General features: G+C 41.3%; 1 protein-coding gene across 1 annotated transcript; it reads left to right on the top strand.

Annotated features, from left to right (window-relative positions):
* Positions 1-483: 483 nt before the first annotated feature.
* Positions 484-19635, top strand: T265_14897 (hypothetical protein; the record flags this gene model as incomplete). The annotated part of the gene is made up of 2 exons (XM_009175726.1): positions 484-1022; positions 18251-19635. 2 exons carry the CDS (start codon positions 486-488, stop codon positions 19175-19177), a joined length of 1464 nt encoding a protein of 487 aa, XP_009173990.1.
* Between the last annotated feature and the right edge of the window lie 4944 nt (positions 19636-24579).

The following is a 24579-nucleotide window of genomic DNA, read 5'->3' as shown; positions in this document are numbered from 1 at the left end:
AACCGCATCCCGACCGCTTGTTTTACCTGAGGCCTGATCAGTGAACCGCACCTAGACGCACAGTCTCTTCATTAGGTGGCGAATTTCACCTCAGATGTGAATCCCAGGTAGGTGTATCAATGAATAACTTGACACAAGCCTTGTGGGTGTATCAATAAATAACGTGACACAACCCTTAATTTAACGGGGAGTTCGATCTATATCCTGAAATTTATACATACTTTAACAGAGAAACAGAAAGAAAACAGAAAGTGAAAATGCACATTTGACCGCGCACTGAATGTTGTGCGTATATGATTGGCAACTTTTCGGTTAAACAAGTTCGTCGATTGGTGGAGTCTGGACTCACATACCACCAATAGCGCGAGCTGTTTGACATTGCTCCACTGGCCAACTAGTTTGCGTGCCACCAGCAACCCTAATCAGGCTCTATTCCATATCATTTTTAAACGCTTTTAAAAGTTTCTGGCTGCCAGGAAAGCAGAATGAGCAGAATAAACTTGAAGCCACAGATCCTCTACTTTCTGCGCTTTCGACGTTTTGACGCGTTCAGTTTCATTCTATTAGTTGCAGTTACTTTCGTAGCAACCATTATTGTGTGGTTGACGATCTACAACAGTAAGGTAGCTGACTCTAAAGAATCCGGAACAAACGGAATATCAGGACTTCGAACTTTTGATTTTTGCACGCTGCGTGCGCAAACTGATCAAAATATTCGCTGTCTGTGGCCTCCGAAATCTCCCGAGGAATTAATCAGCCCTGACACCAGGCGTTACGATTTGACACTACGACCCAGGGTTCTGGAGGATGAAGAATCTTTAAAACTTGGAGAGCGATACTACTGGTGGGCAAATATCTTGTACAATGGGACACCTATTTTAGGTTCCTGGTTAAAACGCCTGGTAGTGATGGACAGATTGACGAGGATGAGTCAACCGTTTGATAACTATTACCTGTATCCGCAAATAATGGATGTTGAAGAGGCCGTGCATTCAGTTCGCCAAGGGATGGCGGTCAAACAAGTGAGCTGTCATAATAATAATGTAATAGTGATATAATTATTGTAATATTTAATGCATAATATAATATGTTATATTATATATTATATATAACATTATATATTATATATATATTATATATTATATATTATACATTATACCAAACATAAGCTGCGAATATGATGGAGTTGGAAGAGTATCAGTATGCATCAGGAAACTACACATTTAATAAAAAACTATCGTTTTTCTGCTAGCTAGTTCATAGAGTGGCCATCAGCAATTATTTCATGCTGTAAAACCGTTGTTTTGAATAAGAAGTCAGTAGAGAGCTATTTGGGGCATCCTTGTGTTACGTCTTGTCTCTTCGCGAGCACACTAAGTTCTCTTCAGCTTTAATATGTTTTTCAGCCTACACAACTTAGCGCGCATTCCACACCAGTAATGCATGTTATACCAGATCAAAGCATGTGGCAAGTAGATGATCATGAGATGACTTATTCAAAAGTCTGCTGTTTATTATTACACTGAAAGATGTTAGTGTCAATCATTCGGTCCGAGTTCCGTGTACGTGGATTGATTGCAATGTCTCTATGAAAGTCATGGGACGGTACAAAATTACTCCAGAAAGAAATTTTAGCGTGTTAGATTAGGAGAAGACATCCATCAGTATGATCTGCTTTCAGATAACATCGTTTAGAAATTCAAAGATAGTTCTCCAGATGGACGTTCTTAGTTCAGTTCACTGGGTTGCGCAAATGATGATATCTGGGGCGAACGTTAACGAATAAGTGCTAGTTATCCTCCAGGTTTGACCAAGACTCGTCATCGTCTGAGGTGTTAACTTTTTTCAGCAGATCTCCAAGAAGATAAACTTTTACGTTGCTCTGGAACTCTGGGATCTCTGTTTGGAGAAAGCGAGATCGATTCAGGATGAAAAACGCAAAAGGGTTTTTGCCAGTGGTGGACGTATTACACATGTATATTGGCGTAGGAAGTTGAGAGAAGGGCATCTTCATCTGTGAACAGCCTAAGTTAGCAAATGCGCAAAAATAGCCACAAGGTGATAAGTATTGGTCTTTTCACTGTGGCGGACATATTACCCATATGTTAAAAATTAGCATAAACTTGGATTTTGAGATGAAAGCTGCGCGGAAGATGGCCTGTAGTTGTATTACGTTCCGTATACATGGAGTCCTTTACATGCTTGGACAAAACAAGATGCGTTCAACATGTTGAGCAAGCGATGTAGAACTGCAAGAACGGTACACCCTTGCCACAATGCATCACCTTAATGTTTTAACATTCGTGTGCATGATATTCGGAACAAGAGAATCAAGTAGGACATAAGGTTGACGGAAACTCGGGCACTGCACCTATCTGATGAGCCCTAAGAAGGGCACAACCGGTCGTGGGTCGTCGAAGAGCTTTCAGCAACCTTGTGAGTAGTTTCCTTTATGAAAGGGAATTATATAATTTATAAACCGGAACAGAATGCTGTCAGATGGGGAAGCGCTTTAGAGTTGATGGGGTTTACTCCGATGTTTTGTTAAAGTGTACGTAAATTCGATCAAGCGCCACTAGCTAATCAATAGTGCGGATTCGAGCTGTGTATCCTGTAGTCGTCTTTACAAAATAAAACACAAAATTGTAAATTAGGTTTTCTTAGAAAAGGAGAAGCTGTCTGAAACTAATGTGAACCGTTCTGAATGGTGTTATCCTTCGTGAGTGAGGTGGAGCCAACGGGCATCATTCAATACCATGCCTCTGAAAATGAATAGCTTCATAGCCTGCAAAACTTAACGTCAATTCCGCTTCTTCACTGTGATTTACGGCTACCAGCAGTTTGCTTTGGCGAATTACCGCTCCTATACACGAGTGGCAGTCATGTGCCGGTTCCACAAAGAGTGGAACCATTTGTCATTCCAGCAATGGATACCATATGCTTTATTGAGGCCGAACCACTATATGCCTGAGTTGACATTGGTGGATTATGGATTGGGTTACGCAGTATCACTATGAGGGTGACGATGAAGACTGTACAAATTTACGGAACACACTCTCGAATGCTTCACTTCAGAAGAAGGTGCACAAATGTATAGTTTGATACAAGCAAGACAGCTATTTCATGTGACCTTCAGAAGTGGCACTACTAATTCAATGTGGGTGTCCAATGTGACGTTCTCCCATAGAGGAACCATTTGAGCCAAGGCAAATCATCTGTGTGCTGTTAGACAATAACTAGTTCTCTAGAAAATCGCTCATTCGAAGCTGAGCTTGTGCAGAACTTAAATTACATTATTACCCCTTCGGAAAAATTATCGCAACTAACTGCCAAAAACTAGTATTTTTGAAAGGTTTTGCATCCTGGAGAGAACCAAATCGGTCTATTGTGAGGGATTTATCCACTGTTGTTGCCGTTGCAGAACGAAAAACCGCGTCGGAAACCCAACGCGATAGTTTGGATGCCTTTGGTTATTATACGATCGAAATACTCCTTAGCCGGTTCGACTGTTTGAAGATTCATCCTCTGAAGTATGACTAGTGTTGTTGGGTGGCTTCGTCATCGAGAATATGACTTCCGACAAATGCATAGCAGTAGCTTGATTCTGTCCGTCAATCGGGGAAAGTAGCCAGGTAGTTAACAACTATAAAAAGCGAACGATACTTCATTACGCATCCAACTTAATAAACAGTTGTGTAAACAGAAGACAATACTATCACTTGAATGACTTTTACTTGACGAGTCTTCGTGTTGACGTTTTAAGCCAACTGAAATTTTCTTCCAGCTCCACAGATAAACACAGGTCTTCTTTAGGAACAAATTGCCTTACTAACTTAACGACGCCTTGAAATATGCTGAAATTTTTAGCTGTATCTGTAGCACCCTTCGGCGTCTAACTGTCATGCCGCCAGAAGGAAGCACGAGGGCTGGGATACTGCCGGGTTGCCCAAGCCTAGACAGGGGAAGTCGAGAGGCAGAAATCTTAAACGCTTGATCATATGAAAAGGAACATCGCTCACATCCGGTACTTTTAGCTGAATCTCCCAACAGTAGCCACTGATGGTTCCGAACAAAGTAAGGTAAATGCACTCGTCAAATTTTTTGACAAGTGGTCTCCTGCGACATATTCGGTCGTTTTACCACTGATCTTATTGAGCGATTCTTGTCTGTATGTACCTAAAAAGTAGTAGTACCATTGACACCGGTGCGAGCATTTTTGGTGAACGAAGAGACGAATAGGAAATCGATCCTGATTTGTCACAGGCACCGATCGGTTCTCGTCTACGTAAGGAGACTAAGCGCAAATGCGTAGTGATTATGATAAGCCTTCTACAAAGTTAATCGATGATGCATCTTCCCACAAAGAGATTTTCATTCATTCTATGAGCCATGCAGACAAGCATGCATTTGGTCCACGCTAGAAGAAAAATGCCATCAGAGATTAGATGAGCGCGGTATGCTGAATTCCTTTTGTGATCAGTTTGGAAGTTTACCACATACACTCGTTCATACATTTGGCTATTGATCGGAAGCTACCTGTGTGCATTCGTCTATGCCATCACCTGTACCGGGTATACCAGAGTCCAATCTTTTAGTCATATTGATCAGCATAACTTTGGTTTGCGTGAGTTCCGTCACAGTTTTCATTGTGACTTCAGTTACTGCCACACAAATGAACTCCAAATACTTGAGAATTTTCGCTTGTCACCTTTCCGTGGTCTATCCCTTAAAAGGACCACTTTTAAGGCACTAGTGCGAATGGCGCCTGGCACGGCACTGACAATATTAAGACGACTGCCACTTAACCATTGAATGGCTTTGTTTGTTCGAAATTGCAAACTGGACAGTTCTGAGAACAAACGAAGGTGTTCACTTTATGAGGGTGGGTGCCCTGTGGCGTGTACTGAAGAGAACCTGTTATTTTGAAAAGATGGTTGAAGCAAGCATCGAAATTGCAATTGTTTGTGTCTAAGGAGACCATGTTCAAATGGGACACGTTTTTATTAAGAAGTTACCTTCATTTGGTTTATTGAAGTATTTCTGTCTGAAGAGTGCCGCTTTCAGAAAATTCTACTGTTCATTCATGTAGACTATTCAAGGAAGGGCCACCCAATAACTTTAATGTAAGTAACAGCCATTGCGATATTGGAACGAATTCTGGAGTTTTCCTTCATAATGTCCACAGATTTCCATTTCAACGGGCTATCCGCCTCATCCCCTTTATACATTTTGTGTCCAGGGTACTTCAGTGCTTTAGTTCGCTGAAAAGAATTTAACTCAGTTCCTAACTTGAACTGTTACGAAGTTTCTTCTAAGCAGGCTTTCATCCAGATCCAACGTGTCGAAAACGAGCAGTCTGTTACTTATTACTTGTGTGCTGCGTGAAACGGTACCTGGTGCACCCCCCAAGTGATTGACTTATGTAATAGTTCAACAAAAACAAACAAATTCTATCAACTAGATAGACCATCTCTGTAAAATGATAAAAACCGGCGTGAATATCCTATGAAGACTTCATATTGAAACATGGCTCAGCATGTTGGCTCACGCTTCATTCTTTGATGAAACGAACTTCACTGTAACCATCGACTGTCTCTGCTCCAGTCGATCTGCCCTTTCTTTGAGTACATACTTCTGTCAGAGTATTACTGCCTTTTCGAACCATCCTAAACAAAACTATGGGAAGCATGTCTTGTAGGAAAAAAATGGCCGATTGTTGATGATGTTTCAACAAAGTAACACCAATATTAGCACCACATAATGGACTCTAGATTTCTCAAAATAGCGAGAAATGTGGTTGAATCAACAGAGCATAGGAAAGATGACTTCAATAGGATTTGTCACAGTTTGGAAGAAAAAATTGTTACTGATACCTATTTATTGGTCTCATGCCTTTATGGTCAGTGGTGAAGCAGGCATGTAAAAATCAGGCGTTCTTCATGGAACATGGTTCCACAAAAAACGGCACCAATCGAACATTTATACGCCACCTGATTACTATTTACTCATGCCCAAGAAAATTAATAAAGGGCGAACGGAAATGCCAACTTTTATCAGGTTCTGCCACGGGGATACCGCTCCAAACGATAAGGAACAACCAAAAATGCAAAACTCTTATACGCCACATTGCGTTCATTTTGTTTGCCAAGATTTGTGCCAATTTGGGCCCGAAACTCTCAAGCAGAACGATCATTTTGAAAAGCATTACTTTAGAAAAAATGAGCAGATCGAATTTCCCACAACATATAAGGAGCTGTATGCCCTGTTCCTCCGGAAGATGGTGCATGGTGCAAGGTGATATTTATATGAAAAATTCATCGATCTGATTGGAATGAAGTTTCAAAACTAGATTCATCCTGGGGATGGTCAAAAGCTTTCATCATCAGCAGAAGGACTGTGCCCTTTGAAGACCGATGCAGCAATGAGGAAATTAAATGGTTTCAAAACAGGATTGGCTAGATGGACACGTAGAAATGAATTTGGGTTCTGTAAGTTGGAAGAGCATGTAATAAAAACATTACTCACCCTGAAAGCCTACGAGATTTTTAGTCAACATAAGCCGGAGCTTACGTGAACAAATGTTGCATTATTTTTTACTAGTAGTTGCTCCAGAACGAAGCAGATGCCTCATAAATAGCGCAACACCTCTTAAAATTCGGTTATTACATGCGGCCCAGAGTATCGCTTACTATCCGGCTGACGATTGACAAGCTCGAATTACTGACAATCCACGAAACTTTGATAATCAAGCAAATTCGGATAATATGCCATCAATATGCCCTCAAAACCACAGTGGTCAGCGACTTAAGTCGGTTACACGGACCGACATAACGTGGTTCAGCCGCGCAGTGCGCTCAAACTAACGGAAGCTTGACACACAGTCACTGCGTATCAAGTTAAAACAAGACCAGTCTTGTCATATGGAGGAAAAAATAATTTCCCGAATTATCGATTTGTCAACCATTATTAGGTTTACGAGGAATACACTCACCTGCAAATCAATTTAGTTTTCACGAGACACTGAACTGAATCTCTCGTTTATGATTACTAGGCTTACATTTTGACGCTGATTTGTACGTGCGCTTCTAGAAAATGTTTTGCATAACTATGGCACATTCCAAACCGATTAACGCCATAATGGATTAAAACGAGCTTTTTACAATTATCATACACAGGGAGATTGCACCTACCGTATTCAAAGTTTGTATACCCAGACAAGTTATGAAAAATTTTGAAATTCCTTGTTCAGTAAATATTTTAATGGCCCCTAGTGACGGCATGTCAAGCTTGTCACTCTACGGTTTGCATAGCTTTGAGAAATTCAGGGTACCCAATCGTTTTGGTGTAAGGATCAATAATATTGCTTCATTGTGAATGAAACAATAAGACGAAGGTTAGTACAAGCAACTTTCGACAATGAACTTTTGCAGCGTGTATCATGATGTATCATGATATCAAATCCTCGGCGACATAGATGAACGCATTATGAATGCTCTTCATCTAGCCTCCAGAAACTCTTAAAAAGAGTTTGAAATGGACTTTGTAGCACATTAGGAGCTAGCCTGATCAGTAGTTTGTGAATAACATTCGTTTGACAGTACATTTCATTTTGACCTCATATGGTTCGGAAACAGTGATTCATGGTGAGCACTTTAAATATAGTCAGCTGGAGGCACTTGCACTGGTGTGGGTGGACTTTGGCCCAGAGAGGTGGTTTTCCAACAACAGAAAGCTAGACATTTTCAGCTCCTCAATGACGTCAAATCTTTCGTTTGCGCGGATTGTCTGGATGGAGTCCTTTTAATATCTACTGAGACCCACCTCTTAAAAATGCACACTTCTTTTTTATGAACGCTGTTTTTCTCAAAATTCGTCTCACTAAATCCGTTCATTAATCTACTGATGCGAAGGAATAGGCTAACATTTTCGTTCGCTATTTTTGGAGGAATTTATATTGGGATAAACAGGTGTGTTGTATCACTGTACTTGGCGGTTATCATTACTCTTCCTCTCAATATACAACCGAATTATTAAAAATGGGAGGGAATTTTTTTAGACAATTAAAATTTTTGGCACTTCGTGCCTCTTGCACGGAGGTACGATTCAAATGTTATTGTGAGAACCTGTGCAGGTAGCCAAACCTTTATTTGTGAGAATATAATGTTTAAATAGCTGGTGTCAGTTACCGGGGATTTTCCGTTATTAATCTCAAATCTGTCTTCCGGTTTGAAGCACGGCAGTCTGAAAATCTCTGACTGTACGACACTGGCTTGTATTAAAATCAGAGCCTAGTGAAACGAAATGTATCCTCATAAATAGGAACGATTACACGAAATCGACAAAAATGCGATAACCATATTACGACTAGTATTTTTGAGTTGTAAAATCCCAGACGTAAAGTTAAGGTATTATCTACTTGGAGTGAATCTGGCGGCATCAGCTTCCGATTTTCATTCTATACATAGGCCGGATTTATTGGATGCCGTCTTATATAAACTTAACTTTCAATTAGATTTCCGGCTGTTTTGTCATTACCTTAATTATGGGTTGTTGTGGCAGGTTGTTTGGCGATTTAGACGGCTATCACTTATTTCCGTTGTCCAGACACACTTTGTGGATCTGACTATGAATAAATTAACCAAATGATAGTTGGCTGACAACTATCAGGCCATATTTTTCACGATGAATCGGTGTTTTAGCGGCGTTTTAACTCTCAGCTTGCGGAACCCTGATGGCGGGATGGGAGCTTTTTTTGCGTAATGACGTACTCCTCATTCTCGTTTTGCTGCTGGTTAAAACTCCTGTAATCTTCCGAAATTTTGATTCTGGCTTGTCAAACATGTTTTTCACTGGTTTCTCAGACCCTGGCGGCCAAAGATCACACAGCAAGCGCGAATACCCAAAGTTTATTTTTAGACGGGCGCGCTATAGTGCATAGTCATGCATATGAAATGACTGGATGACAAAATTGAGATTGAGCTTATTTATTGTTCACCTTGATTCCACTTAGGACAGAAATGCGCACACAAATAAACGATGTTGTTCACTCTATTCGAAATCCTCAGTACTGCCAACTAGGCTCATATCTAATGTGATACGCAATACCAACGCTAATTATTTTTTGTGAAATGTAACTTACTGTTGAAAGGGAACACGAGGTATAGCATATCTTGTTACATAGGAAATAACAATTACGTAATTTCTACTCGACCTCTGTTGGGATGTCAAAATAATAAATAATAATCCTCCGGCTTCAACACGTTCAGTAAATATCTGTTGCGCAGCTCGGAGGAAGCACGAGGGCTGAGACACTGTTAGATTGCCCAAGACTAGACAGGAGGAATAAAGATGTAGAGTTCGGGTTCGAACCTCACCGACAGCAAGTTCCAGTGATCTAACTCGAGCTCAGAGTCACTTTGCGGGTCTTGAGAAGATCTACTTCTCATCTGACAAATACTGATCTCCAATCACTGAATATCCCAGTGACTTCATTCAATTACTATTTTGTTGCGCAGAGGCTTTTCACTGAGTTGTTGAGGTTTCCGGATCCCACTGATTAGCTACTGATCATAGAACTAAAAAACTACTCCCCCGGTACAAAGTTCTGTACGCTTACTTTCTTCAGAAACTTATGAACAGTTATTTTGAACGGCAGTACTGTATTTCAAACCAGAAAAAATTAAAAGGTGGCGGTAAATTCAGGGACACTTGCAAGCCTAGTTGGTGGACGAGTCGTTCAGCACATTATAAAAAACCCTCTGTCCAATCTAACAAACATGCAAAAATAACTCCAATGTTCTATTTTGATACCAGCAATCTGGGGTGAGAGTAAGGTAGATTTTTGAGGAACTTCAATGACTGCACAATGGATAGGCATTCATCGCATTACTCATACCAAATGCCTTCAAAGGAAATTAGTCTGGGATTACTAAATCTGTGAATGACACTCATCTGAACGCCTCCTAATACGGTCGTGCTGAGTGAGAAACTGGCACTCATCAATCAGCAAACTATACCTTCTGTGGTAGAATTCAGTAGTGCAAATTTTTCATTGGACAAACAGCTATCTCAATCCATATATTTAATGGATGTGAGCAACGAAAAAGGAGGGCGTTTTCTTGAATGAATCTACTCATCAGTTTGCTGAAAACACTTTGACAATTCATGATCGCTTTCGACTTTCGTGGGGCTCATCCGGTCGGAGCACCTTCAGGATCTCCGTCAAACTCATGTTCTACCTGAACCTGAACTAGGGAATTTATAAACTGGTGTCATTTGCGCTCCAGTTGGTTTTTATTGGAGACTCACCTGAATCCCAGCTTAATTGCTTGTTTATGAAATTCCTCAACTGATGGTGTTGCACGATGACCTCCTCCTGCTTTGTTTGGTACGATATTCAAGAGAGCGTATTATATTTCCATGAACCAAACTACTCATAGGGTTGCTATCAACTCCTCAAATATAAGAAACGAAGAATATCGTTACAATTTAGTCCACAGTTAAGACTAAATTGGTGTAAAAATGAGTGTATTTCGCGAATTTTGTAAAATTTGTGTTCAAATGGAACCTGAGGCTGACGGAGACTTGGGAAATGTGTCCACGTGACAAGCCCAATAGAGTTGGCTGTCGCATCGTATCCACCAATTCTGTGGGTAATCTCAATCAGAAGAATATATCTGGATATCTCGAATACAATACCAGCAGGAAAATGAGGTGGTCTTTGTGCGGCCAATTAAGGCGTCCGTCCTGTTCCATATTCTGCTGACTGCCATGAACGACGAATGTTCATTTACAAAATAGCATTCTTGTTCTTGTCCAAAAGGAACGCTGGTAGTTCATCCAGAGCAGCCAGTCAATTTTTTACTCATTTCAGCTAATAGTATGAAGTATTGGAGAAACACTTCGATGCGTCCTTGCATAGTAAGTGAACCCTTTAAATGTGTTGGCAGTGGATGATGCATCTGTCTAAAGAGCCCTGGATTAAACGAACATGGTGGAGTTACTTGGGTGTGACTCATCCTCAAGCGTGCTCTTTTTTGAATATTTAGACCACTTCCGTTATGCCCCAATAGCCATACTTGATGAGGCCTCATTTAGTTAGCACCATCATTGGACAGATTCCAAGCAGCCACGTAACAAAGTGGAGTTAGTAATTTGTTGATTCGTACGTTAAGGCCGGGAATGACTGTTGTAGATGCAGCCGCTACAAAACTATGAGCGGGGAAACAGGATGGCTGAGTAATTCTTTTGTTCGTTCTTTTATACAGAAGCCAGTTTGATCGGGACTTCTTTGGGCTGGCACTGCCATGACTGATCTATGTACCCTTGACTTTCAATGGACCCAAACAAAATCTCAACCGTAAAATCAACAACTTTCTTGTGAGTCACAAGCAAAAGGTTCCGTAATAACGCAAGCCTCATTTGATGGTTTGGGTTCATGATACATGGTCATGTTGCAACTGACAGGCTGCAGTCTGGCATCAGTACGGCTCATCGAGTTCGAAACTAGAATGAGAGCACTGCTGTTAGTTAGCTCGTGAAAAGAGATCGATTGGGTTAATTAGTATGCTCAACAGACACATTGAATGCTTCATATTCCCATATTCGTATAATTACCACTAGTTAGGTCGTTCCAGTAATTTCGCTGTGGCCTGTACGGTGAAGCAAAATTAACTGGAGCAAGAACTCAACCAGTTACACATATAGTGTCTATAAAATATATAACCTGTGCTCAGTCGAAAGAGTGCTGCCTACATAGTAATACCTGGGAGTGAATGGGTCACAAGAACTTAAGTTGTGGCTACAGTTAATGAAATAATCAAAGGTACATGCTTTTAAAAGTACCTAAAGTGCCGACACAAACCACGGGTTTATAAATCTGTGTTAGGGATTCTAGTGGACTTCACAAGACAGGTTGAACTAGAACGTCATACCTTGACTGTGTAAAACAATAATGGACGTAAAAACGATAGGAAAATAACTAGGAAATTCTAGATTTGTAAGGCCCAAGGCAAACACGAGGAATGTTCTGGAGTCAATTCATAAGGTCCAATGACTTTGAAATATTTAATGTACCGGATCTTTGAGGTTTTTTCAACGTCACTGTAGATTGATGCTGAGGACTCAGGGTCCGATTCGACCGATATAAACACACGACCCTCCACGGACGTTGTGGGTGTAATGCACCGAAAATTTCTATGTGATGTCTGTATACCGTTTGTATCCAACTGCCACATAAGGATGCAGAAAAATACGCCACACCATGACCATAAGGTACTTGTCCCAGGAGTCCCATTTGCATTGCAAATCTTCGATATCCGCAAGTCCAATTCAGCTGACCTTCCATTCGGTGGTTAGAAGGCCGTCAAGATGGCACTGATCCGAGTAATACGCAACGTCAAACTCCACTCCACCTCGGAAAACAGACGGTTAGAAATCAAGTGTTTCAGAAGCAGTCATATTTAAGCCAAATTCGGATACTGCGGATGTAAATGTCTTCTTTCTACGCAGGAACTCCTCTTCAAAATGCCGTCAACATTATTGTCAACAGTCGTCAACAAAACAGCAAAATGCTGATCTAAAGTCACGTTGAATTCGTTCAGCTAAAAAGCGCTGTAGTCCTTTAAGACGGCTCACCGGATTGTAATGGGCCCCAGCTAAAAAGTGTCCCGTTCTGCCACCCTTGTCTTGCTGAATGTTGAAATGACGGTGCCATCCCAAAAAGTACAACGGGCCGTTTAATCTTATCAATATCTTCTTATCCGGCAAATCTCTTAAAGCTTTATATCTCAAAACTTAAGTCACCGATTGGTGCTTCTTTTACGCAAAAAGCCTTCATGTGTGTGTTTATAAGAATGGATTCATTTACAGTCACCAGGTAGGTGAATTTGAATTGGTTTGCAGCCATTCACCTTCAGATTTCAACTTTAAGTTCTGGTCAGCTAGACGGCTTTCCTGGAGGATCTATCAGGAACAAATTATTTAAACGACCGACCCAGTTGCCCATGGGGTCTGGTCTAGCTCGGAAAGGCCGAAAGTAAGGGATGGATACCTCTCTTACAATGCCATTCCGTACTTCAGGTTCTTTTTGGACCGCACGTTGCTCTGGGCTCTTAGAGGCATTTTGATTGTGCTAATACACCGGCGGTCATGGTCAAGAGGTAAGCGAATGTGGTGTTCGTTGGGGGTGCATTTCACAAGGCAGCTAAATGGCGTACTGGTTTCCGCAGGTCGCTAGCTGATTCTACTGTCAGGCAGCAGATTTGCGGATAGCGTTCCGCCATGCTAACAGAAATCCTTGCAGTTTTCTCATAACCATTCAGCCCACTATGTGATATTTTCTGTCCTGCTCTGTTTCAAAATGATTGAGAATAAGTGCTTTAGAAATATTTATGCTAAAGCCCAAACTTGATAACACCGATGCAAAAACCATGATCAGTCATTGCGATTCCTCTCCAGAATGAGTTGAAATTATCTGCAATCGGTGGCATGCAGAACTCGGACTCAAACAGCGACCTTTTAGCCGGAAAACAACTCGGAATAAATGGTTGTCCAGCTGTTGTTTAGTTAGCTTAATTCCGTCGGAAACGTGAAACCTCCTTGAGCAGATAGTATTGAAATAGAGGCTTTTAAAGGCTGGGGTAACAGCGTGACCCTGGTTTACTTCTATTTTTCGAATTCGATTGAAATAGTTACTCAGTGTGAATGGCTCTAATGAGGTTGACGAACAGGTTTGAACAAGGACTTTCTTTTGACCCATTTGAAACCTTCGGAGACGTCTCTAAACAGCACATAGAGCGAGTGGTTCCTGTCATGTTCATCTTGCGGTAACCAATGATTCAACTCTAATTCGACCGGTTTGCAAGCAGCAGTGCTTTTCCACAGAAGGCCAGAAACTAATTGATTCGGTAGAATACGGCCCAAAATCTCACCTTTTACCATATGAAGCGAATTTCTCATCAGGTGTCTGAAGTCAAATCTTGCGCGATTGGGTTTTTTTGAAAATAGGTGCTTCCAGGCTGTCGTGGTTTCGTTCGGCCTGTTGCGTTTTTGGGCTATTTGTGTCCCTGTAGCTGAAGAGGACAAAATTTTAACAATTTTGACGAGCGTCAAATCGTACTTTTGAATCACGGTAGATGTATTTGTAACATTCTCAGCAAAACGATTTTGTCCTCCTTTTATTTTTGACCTGCAGCAGTTCATCCTACTAGCTTGGGGCTTAGTTAATTAACCAGTTTTTGCTCTAGGAAATTGAAAATTTCCACGTTGGTTTCCTGTTTCCTCAGTGCTTTTGCATAAAACATGAATTAGTCGCTTAGTAGTCTAAGACGTGGCAGTTTTCCGCGTGCAAAAATTAACCTGACAAAAGCAAAAGTGTGATCCTTAGTGCTGTCAGCTCGACGTACCACTGTTTTGATAAGCAAATTACCGAGACACCCTTGTTACAAAATGATATGGTCGGTTAGGTGTCCATTCTTTGAGTGAGTTCAAGTAACAGGCGATACCCGTCCCACGCTGAATCACGTGTCTGATATTAAAGTCTTCAGTGCTGCACGCAATAGTCATTCACTGATCCCATCTCAAATAGCCCAGTATCTTCCTTCAAAACCCCTACTACTTGCTTACCCGAGTAGTATGTATACCAAAAAAGCATTAAGTCACTTGGAGATGCAGTGGTGATTAGGTTGAAAAAATGATTACGGAATTCTTTCTTAACTTCATTTTGGGGGCTTGAACGCTGGTGAATGTTGAAATCCTTGCCCTTAACAGCCGCAGCTGAATGGTGATCAACCTCGAGTCAACACATTTGCGTCCCTTAATTATCTTCCGGTTCATGAAAGCTCTAACTGCAATTCGGATACCGTGTCCACATTGGCTGTTCCAAAGCAGTAGAAAATATGTAAGGAAGCAGGCCTCTATCAGCGTCCATCTGGTGGACAGTTGGGTTCAACTGGGTACACAGGGGTTCATTCCATAGCTATAAAGTTATTTTTCATCACAGCCAATTGTACAGTGGACTTTCACGGGAAACATCCTAAATTACGGAATTGATTTACTTCATTATGTAGATCCGAGCACTTCGTTGTGAAACCCCTTCCGTCGAATTCAGACTTGGCACGGAATTCGAGGACATACTGCTATCTGGCTTACAGTCTGTTCAAACGCTACCAGACGGCGAGCTCTAAGTGGGTTGTACGTCTCTGAAGATGATATACCAATCCAGTACCGTCTGGACGGTACCAAGAGAAGTTGTAATCACCTAACGTGGGAAACCAACAGGATTTCCAGGACGAGTATCAGCCAAGTAATCGCGAAACACACTCAACTTCAGACTAATTCTATCAGGCTACAGTGTGGGGCTTATGGTCATCTGATTGTGAGACATGGTCACTGTGATCAAAAGTCTTAGGAACACCCATGTCTTTGATGGACGATGTTTCGGAACCACAGCTCTCGTAAGCTGGTGCCGAAAGTTTCGTAATAATGTGGCTAACAAAAGTGTGTTCAATTATGTGGCGGGTACTTTACTCCAAGACTGCATCAAACCTCACAAACTACGGAGGTTTGGCTATGTTACACATTAAGTTGTCAACCTCAAGAGAAATATTTCCATGCGGAATTTGGAGTACAGTAATCCAGAAGGCGGCCGAAGTCTGACTTAATGAAAGGGAGTGTGGGGTCCATGTGATCGTCCTCGCACTTATATGGGGAGACTGTTGATTATGCCTACCGGATGAGCCTCGAGAAGAGCGACCTGGCCGTGGGCTGTCATGGTACGTTCAGAAAAACTTAATGAGTATTGTTCCGTCAATAAAATGTACTTACTGCCTTATCCAGGGACTGTCATGTGAGTCGGTAACAAGCCCAACTAAAGGATATCAAAAATGATATTTTCAGCTGGATTCAGTTGAGTCTCCCGCAAAATACCCAAATAGTGTTGAAACTAGATAAATTTGCAAACATTTGGCACTTTCTTTGGGTTCTTCGTTTGCCGCACTAACTGATCAAATATTATCAAAGTTTTTACTTGGTCAAAAGTTTGGAGTATATTATAGATTGAAAAATTTTCGAAATCTGATGAAAATTGTCCATCCAAAAGGAAGTAGCTGGGTAAGAATTGTGACAAAATGACACATCCTTTACCGAACTACTCTCGTTTGCAAACAAACTTGGTTATGTAAATGAATGTATTTTGCTAATTTCGTGCAATTTGGTCTCAAGTAGAACATAAAGTTGACGGAAACTCGGGGACTGCGTTTACCATATGAGCCCCAAGAATAGCATAATCGGTCGTGGACTGTCAATGAATTTTCAGCGACCTTACGAGTAGTGCATTACGAATATATGCTTTATTTTGTTATGTGGATCATTTATTCAAATAAAAACACCAACTTCCGGAACAGAAGCGTGCGAGCTTAATTTTCGGAAGAAAGTTCACAGCATTGTATCCACCCTTTTCAATGTGAATATGATAGATTTGTTTTCCAGATATTCAGCATGATGGATTTTTCGGAATGGCGTGCCATAACAGCGGGGCAATTAGCACCATATAGCGACTTTAGAAATCGAGGGCCTCGCAAACGGGTTGAACAGAATTGGCCCAAAATGGTAAAAGATTTTTCAATGTTCGGGCATTATTAAGACATAACAAAAAGAATAGATTCTGTAATATCTGTGGGCACATTTATCATATTTAATGTTCCACGATGATGGCTAAGAAGGTCGGTGAATGTTTACAACGTCGTGATACAAAGAACGTAGAAATGCGCAGTCACTGAAATGCGCTGAATGTACGGTGAACCAGCTCTGTCTTTGAAACCGCCTGTTAAATCGACCTGCACGAACAGCCTCTCACTCACACTAGATAAAGCATTATGTATTTTGTCCTGAGCCGCGCGCGCGCGACCAGCTATGCATGACCCGCCAATATGTGAGTGATGTACACAAACACAGGTAAATCTATGAAAACGAGTCGATGAAGTATATTTTCAACAATCCGAGTAAACGTTTTTTACTTAAAGTCTTTACGGTACCCTCACGTGCGAAGAAGCTGAAACCTGATTTGCATTCCGAGCTTCACAAAGTCAGTGCTAGCGGGGATGATCCCCGAGTACAGTGATAGAAAAGCTTTATGTCCAATACTAACGAAAAATGTAACAATACGTTTAAGCCAAATTTTTCTACGTTTGTGTGCACTTAAATATCTTGAGCTCAGATAGTAAAACTCGTTTTATGAAAAAAATCAGTCTGAAATTGTAGAGAAACTTATGTTGTAGCGTTCATTCAGTTAAGTGGAGACAACATTGGTTACAAACATCCTTGAATCGGGTCACTATTTCAGACTGTATTGTCGTTAAAAGTTATATTGTAGTGGTCAAAGTGCATTATCGCTTAGTTTCTACTTGCATACACATTCATTAACTTTTTAGAAACTTTTCTTGCTGCTTTCCGGAGGCCGAATCAATGCAGATCATAGTGTTATAGTCCAACATTTTTCATCAGTGCAAAATGCATCATTTTTTTGTGCTCACCGATTAATTCGTGCAAAATCCTACCGGACAGAAGAGATTTTTCATGGTGAATATTCAATTAACTTGGAACAGCCATAAAAGGCTTTAGCAGAGCTAAATTTAGTGCACTAAGAAGGTTATCAAGGTCGATACGGGCCTATGGGTTTATGGTCGCTTGACAGTCACTTAGGGCTACGTCACAGCGAATCACCAGTTCCAGCAGGGTGTGGAAAAACCCGATACATGATTGTGTGAAAGCTTTCAATAAGATCACTTTAAAACTCATGTATGTTTGGAGGCGCTGTGCCAAATCTTACAACTGGGCACTTCGAAAATTCATTTTACCAAACATAATGTCTCCTGACAGAGCGTACAAAGTGGGAAGAAATGTCTTTCGGTATGTTTCCGCTACAATCTAGACAGGGTTCTAAGTCCGACTAAGCGACTCATCACACTTTGTTCAGTCGGGTTCATGAAGCACAGGTTTTGGGTGCAGTTAGTGACTGAAATCCACCCGTCTGTTTTTCTGTGAGAAAATAATCTTGAAGGACTGAACAGACTGTTAACATGTGAGCAAAGCCCGTGGATGCTAAATACTCAACTCAAAAAGTAAGGACTCTGAACACAAATGTCTTTTTCAATCAGTTCAGTAGTTTTCCATTTTATTGTTTAACATTTGACAAACTCATGCTCAACTCAATATTTACTTGCTACCTTTCCACCCACATTTTACTTTTTAGGCTCCAATAAATGACCCGTATCTGGAGGTCTTTCACAAACCAAAGAATGTCTGTTTCCGAACAAACGAGAATGATACTCAGGAATTAGTTGTGCTAATCAAGTCATGTGCGGGTTGTTTTTTGGACAGAAAACATGTGCGTGAAACGTACATGCAAAAATACCTATGGGGTGACTTTCGCATACAGTTCGCTTTTGTCACCGGGCTTCCAGCAGAAAAATCGAAGGAGCCAATCCTGATTGAGAATGTGCTTGAAAACAACCGACAAGGATGGCCTAATGGTAATTTGGACGCAACAAGTTTGAAGGCCTTATTGTTCGAAGAGGCTGTCCTGTTTGACGATATTGTTGTGGGAAACTTTTTAGACACTTATTTTAACTTAACACTGAAACAGATGTTCACATTTCGCTGGGTTTCAGTGTTTTGTAAATATCAATCTCCTGTTTACCTGTTTATAGATAATGACTATTCCATTGTTCCGGCAAACCTCATTAAGCTTGTGCGAAGTATACCGAATACATTTAAACCGAGAATGAATGCCGGAATACGAGGCCCTGATCGTATCGTGCGTCGGCCGAAACTAAAGGACGGCGTGGAACGCGGTGGAGTTTCGGAAGATGAAATACCTTGGAATATATATCCAGAATATTCATCTGGCGCTTGTTATTTCATAGGAGCAGATTTGTTGATTGACGTGACTGTTGCAACGGCGTTCACCAAACGATTTCGATTTGAGGATGCCTATTTGAGTTTTGTCTGGACTAAGCTGAAACAACGGGTTTACGCGTTCAAGGCACTGAGACATTATATCGGCCCCAATCAGGACATATCTGACCTGGCAATAGGACCACAAGTAGCTGTTGACAAGCAGATGAATTGGAAAAGTGGATTTCTCAATTTGACGGTGACGTCAAAAGCGAAGGTTTAGTTCACCACCACTCCGAACAACCAACCATGGTTCAGACTCACACAACCATCCGAGAAATCCAAAAAGGCCAGAAAAAAGCAGGCAAATTGATGGTCAGTGTTTTATGTATAAATCTTTGAAGTACGTTCTTGTTTTCTTTTTTATGACTTTTCTGTACAACTTCAAGTTCACATATGCATGTACTATTTTAGCGGTCAGTGGTGTCGACTATTATACATCAGGAAACTTGTTCGTTCGTTTTCTGTGTTCAGATTGCAACAAGCTTCCACTCACTTGTGATGTCATCCCGACCAACTAGCGAGCGAGTTGAGCTAAATAATTGAGCACTCTGGAATATAGCTGTCTTCGTCAGCGTCAGCATTTCTATTTTCGTTCCATTGCATAAACCAATGAGCCAGTAAAAACGGCGGTTTACGTTTCCTATTTATCTTTATCCGGAATCCCTTTGTAAGTAAAATTCTTCAACCAATCACTCAAAATTGTTTTATAATATCTTGGTAAAGCTGATATGTGATGTTCTTGCTGCATCTACACCACTTGGGGACTGGCATCGCAAGCAAGGGCATTATAAAAAGGTGTACCGATCAGAATCAGGCGAATGCTGCATTGGGTAGATATCTAAACCTGACCAAATGAGGAACTTTAGATCTATTGCTAGTTGATCAAATGACTGTTTATCGGTTCGCCGGGCCCAGAACTTGACCTTCAGGCATTTTTGTGCGGATCTAGCAGTGCACGAGTGGTGATTTGCTCCTACCGACGATGTTTCCTCGAAAACTGTCAAAACATATGCAAATAAACTATGTTGCTTGGCGAGCAGATTAACAGCCACCCGACAAAATACCAATGAATGTGCCAAAGCAATCATCAGTTCAATGTACTTCCAATTTCACATATGGAATGCACCTCCAAGTACGTGTGAATTATTTCTTTTTCATATAATGATATTTGTCCTTGGATAGCGATGAATGTCTAAATGGTAATTATCTAGTCTTTAAACTTTCAAAAAAGGGGGACAAGACAGCAATACAAGACGAGACTGGCAAATTTTCAGGTTAGCGTTACAGAGCAATACACAATCAACGCAAATATTTGTAGAAATGTCTAGAAACATATCTGCTATTGTACCAGATTGCACGCACACCAATAAGCAGCGAATCTGAGAAAAACTAGGGAAAACTAAAAAACAAAAAAGAAAAGAATAAACTAAGAAAAGCAGGACAGAGGTGGACTGTTGAGTCCAGGCAGATATGAGACCATAGAATATTTGTAGACAGAAGTTCTTGTTTACAAAAATGGCCCAACAGGCACTCAGGGAGACATTTTTTTAGTTATAGATGTGTAGTGGAACATTGACGGATTGCGTCAAAGAAAACTGTATAACGATTTATGTTGTAGAGCTAAAACACTTCCGGTGGCAGACAGTTTAATAATCTTTCACCTTGAAGCAATTTAGTAGAGTTGCAGCGGGTTAAAATCGGTGCGGGGAATCAGTGCAGCCTTATGGGTACGCTAGTGGGAAGGATAAAAGTGTCGTTTGGCGAAACTGAAGAGTGAGTGCATCTAACCATTTCATAAGAAATTGAAAGCAACATTTTTTTAAATGCTTAAGCGGGAGAGATAACAGGATGGATGTCTGATGCACGCCGCACATTTTTAATGGCGGTTGATATGAACACAATCTCAGCGCTTGGGGTTGTGTTTATGCCAGTGACTGAACAGGTCTATGCCTAGTGGTCTGGGACTATCTCTGGAGAGAAAGATTGGTCGAGCGAAAACAGATTTCAAGATTTAATGCTCCGAGGAAGCATCTATATCACTAGCAGATTTTAAGCCTTGTGGGTAAACTGATGTACGTATAACTGGAGGGCTTCATGATACTGAACTCCACACTGTAAACCGGACTGATGTACGGAGAGTCGGAAGTTACTTGACCGAATCACATGTGGACTAGGTCATGTGTGCACCTGAAGTCCTAAAGTTCATTCACTTGTCAGTGATGTGTGATATCATGGAGCTACCAAGAAACAGATGGTATAGGCGAACGAAATTTTCCGACTTTCACGGTGCTGGCTGACTGGAACGTCCTGACAGGTGGATCAGTCGACCGACGCACCAGTGACCTTGGTTACAGAGAGATTTGTCAGTTCATTTTGATACATCGCTGATGGATACTAGGATACAGTGAAAATTCCAATTATCGCGTGTTGGTGATTGGGCCGGTCGATGTTCGCAATCCTATTGGTTGAATTTCCCACTCGTGTTCTGACTGACCAAACTTCAGATGGCCTTTGAGGTTGAACTCTGTGACATTTGCCGGACTAGGTGAGTTGTTGATGTCGACGTCCGGTCGGTTTGGGAGATAATCGGCTGTGTTTGTACCATCCGGTCGGGTTCGTATACCCTTGCTTGTAGAGTGAATAGGTCAGGTCCAATTCGACGTACCCGTTTACTGAGTTACCTGTAGAGTACCATAGTCGGAAATTCCAAAGATTGTTCGGGGTCTTCAAACACCAGCACTTTTACCTCTTTTCCTGAATGGGAATCGGAGATACCAGATCACGCGTTCCTGTGGCAGCATTGGGATCAGTGTCCCTTGTGGATCTTGTTTCGTCCACTACCATCTTTCTGGTAAGTAACATCGTCCTGGGTACCTTATCCGGTCTCGTTCTTTATTTATGAAATCCATCTTCGCAAGCTGGCACTCAAATTAGGAACCACTGAAATTCCATTTGGATGCAATATTCTTGCCGTCACTTCGGGTACGGCATTGATGTAGGAAAAGTATTCGTTTAATAGTTCCCTTACTAATTCCGAAAGATGGGTAGACCATTGTTTTATAACAAAAACGACGTCTTATTCCGCATGACATCACCGGGATATTTCGCTATACGAGCATGGTATGCCTAAGCGTTACTACGGTGCCAAGGATCCAATGTGACTTCCCGAAAAACAAATAATTTCAGAAGTGTGATTAACAAACCTGTAGATGAATCCAGTTAGAGGTATAGCTTTGCGGGAAGAATCAGTTACGGAAAAAATGTGAGGGTCTTGTACCATACAATAAAGCGTTTTCTGAAAAGGTTCCAGAATTCGTCCTACAGACAGCATTGCTCTATCATGTTTAGTCAAGTAAATGTCAGCATATCTTTCATTGGAAATGTGCATATTTTGCAAGGCTGGAAGCAGCAGGAGTTTCTAAAGGTACTACTCATCCTTCACTCAGTTCAAGCAGTTGTTTTACGTCGCGCTGTCAGGGCAGAAAGCTGACTAAAATGCTCTTCTGCGTTCTGCCCAAAATTGCGAACTTCTGAATGGGTAGAACGTCCATCTATTTATGGGATGAATTCGCTTGCCGTAAAAGTCTTTGTACCGGTCAATTGTATTCGCCGAGGCAAAAGTTGACTACCTCTCAACATCAGTGCGTTGCTGCGGAGCGAAGTAGAGTTTAGCGATGGGTCAGTGGTTATGCGTTGAGTGTTGGTGCATATGTTAATATACGTAGTGCCGGTCGGGGGTTGATCTTCAATAAAGAAATCCTAGATCAAAAGTAACCAGATTGATGGCATTCATCAAGGGCTCTCCACGGGCTTCGTGAGTAAAAATGGCAAACGGCTATGAAACAGTTGGGTTAAACTAATCGCATTGATCAAATTATTCGAAACAGCCGTGATTTTGATGAGTATCAGTTGACGCAGGTCTAAAACTTGGGCTGTTGTTCGACAGAAGGCTCGTCAGAACGATGACTGTAGCTTACGCTGGACATTATCTTACCTATGAAGTGTTCTTAAATCCCAACACAATACTCACTGAGTTTTGCCCGATGAGTTCTTTAGATCAGCCTCACTGGTGCATCCGTCTAAGGAGAGTGGTACACCTGTTCACTCTCGCGGTTATGTGCGCTTGTAGGTCTGTGGCTTATTGTAGCTCCATCGTTTACCCTAAGACGGAGGTCACACCGGAGGGCCAAACCGAAATTTATGACAAAGAATACGAGTACGGGCTTACAGCTACTCACGGTGCCATTCATTTCTCGCTCGCCGATCTGCCTGAGGGAATTCTATACAGAATTACTGTCAACTCAAGCTGTTTTTAATCCACTCATTTACAAAGTATATCAAAAACTCGGGTGAGTTTCAAGCACATCAACTTTATATTTTCATAATTTTCACAAATTCCTCTCACAGTTATGATCGCGTACTGCAAAAACACCTAAAACCGGATAAAGCCACCAGCACTTACTTTCCAAGCATGTGTTTGTTTTGTACCTTGTACTTTCAGTCATGCAGCTAGAGCAGTACTAAACTCGCCCAACACACCTAGTGCGTTGTACTGGAAAACGTAACCGAATCCTGGTCGAAATTCCCGTTCAGGATGTTCAGCTGAGCGTCCTGCATTAATTCATTATTTGATACGTTAATCAGGATATTGTAGCATAATTTCTTGATTGAACCACTCATAAGATTCCTACAAACTCTTTGGCTGTTCGGGTAAAATAAAACGTCGTGAGAAACTCAAGAAATTCACCAACCTGGTGAGTTCCAAGAAGGGCAAAATAGATTTTGAACTGTCGAACAGTTTTCAGCAAACATGTGAGTAGTTTACTCCGATAAAGTACTCCTCGATATCTAGGACATCTGTATTGGCTGCGACATCGGGCCTCTGTTCATCTGTGCAGCACATTCATATCAAAGGGGAGAGGTTTAAATGGGGTTCAGTTGAGTCTCCCGTGAAAGCCAAATGATTGAGCAAATGATTGTATTTCGCGGATTTCATAAAAGCTGGGTTCAAGCAAAACCTGAGGTTGACGGAGGCGAAACTCGGAGATTGTGTCTACCTGATGACCCGTTGAAGGGGGAATCAATGGTAGGCTTTTGGAGAGGTTTTAGCAACTATTTGTTTTTTCTCACGGGAAGTTAATAATTAATTTTGTTTGACAACACGGAATTTAGCACATCCAGATATTCAATAAGTTATTGTTTGTCCTTCCAGTGCTAAATTTATCAGACAGACAGGGATGAGTTACTTGGGAAAAGAACTAAAAAGCATCATCAAGGCCGAATTCATTCGGTACCAATGAACAAAATCTCCTAAGTGGCGAAACTCGGAGATTGTGTCTACCTGATGACCCGTTGAAGGGGGAATCAATGGTAGGCTTTTGGAGAGGTTTTAGCAACTATTTGTTTTTTCTCACGGGAAGTTAATAATTAATTTTGTTTGACAACACGGAATTTAGCACATCCAGATATTCAATAAGTTATTGTTTGTCCTTCCAGTGCTAAATTTATCAGACAGACAGGGATGAGTTACTTGGGAAAAGAACTAAAAAGCATCATCAAGGCCGAATTCATTCGGTACCAATGAACAAAATCTCCTAAGTCGATTCACTTGCACTGTGATTC

The sequence above is a fragment of the Opisthorchis viverrini genome (assembly GCF_000715545.1).
Source record: "Opisthorchis viverrini unplaced genomic scaffold opera_v5_288, whole genome shotgun sequence".
Lineage (NCBI taxonomy): Eukaryota > Metazoa > Platyhelminthes > Trematoda > Opisthorchiida > Opisthorchiidae > Opisthorchis > Opisthorchis viverrini.
This window is presented reverse-complemented; position numbering and strand designations above follow the sequence as displayed.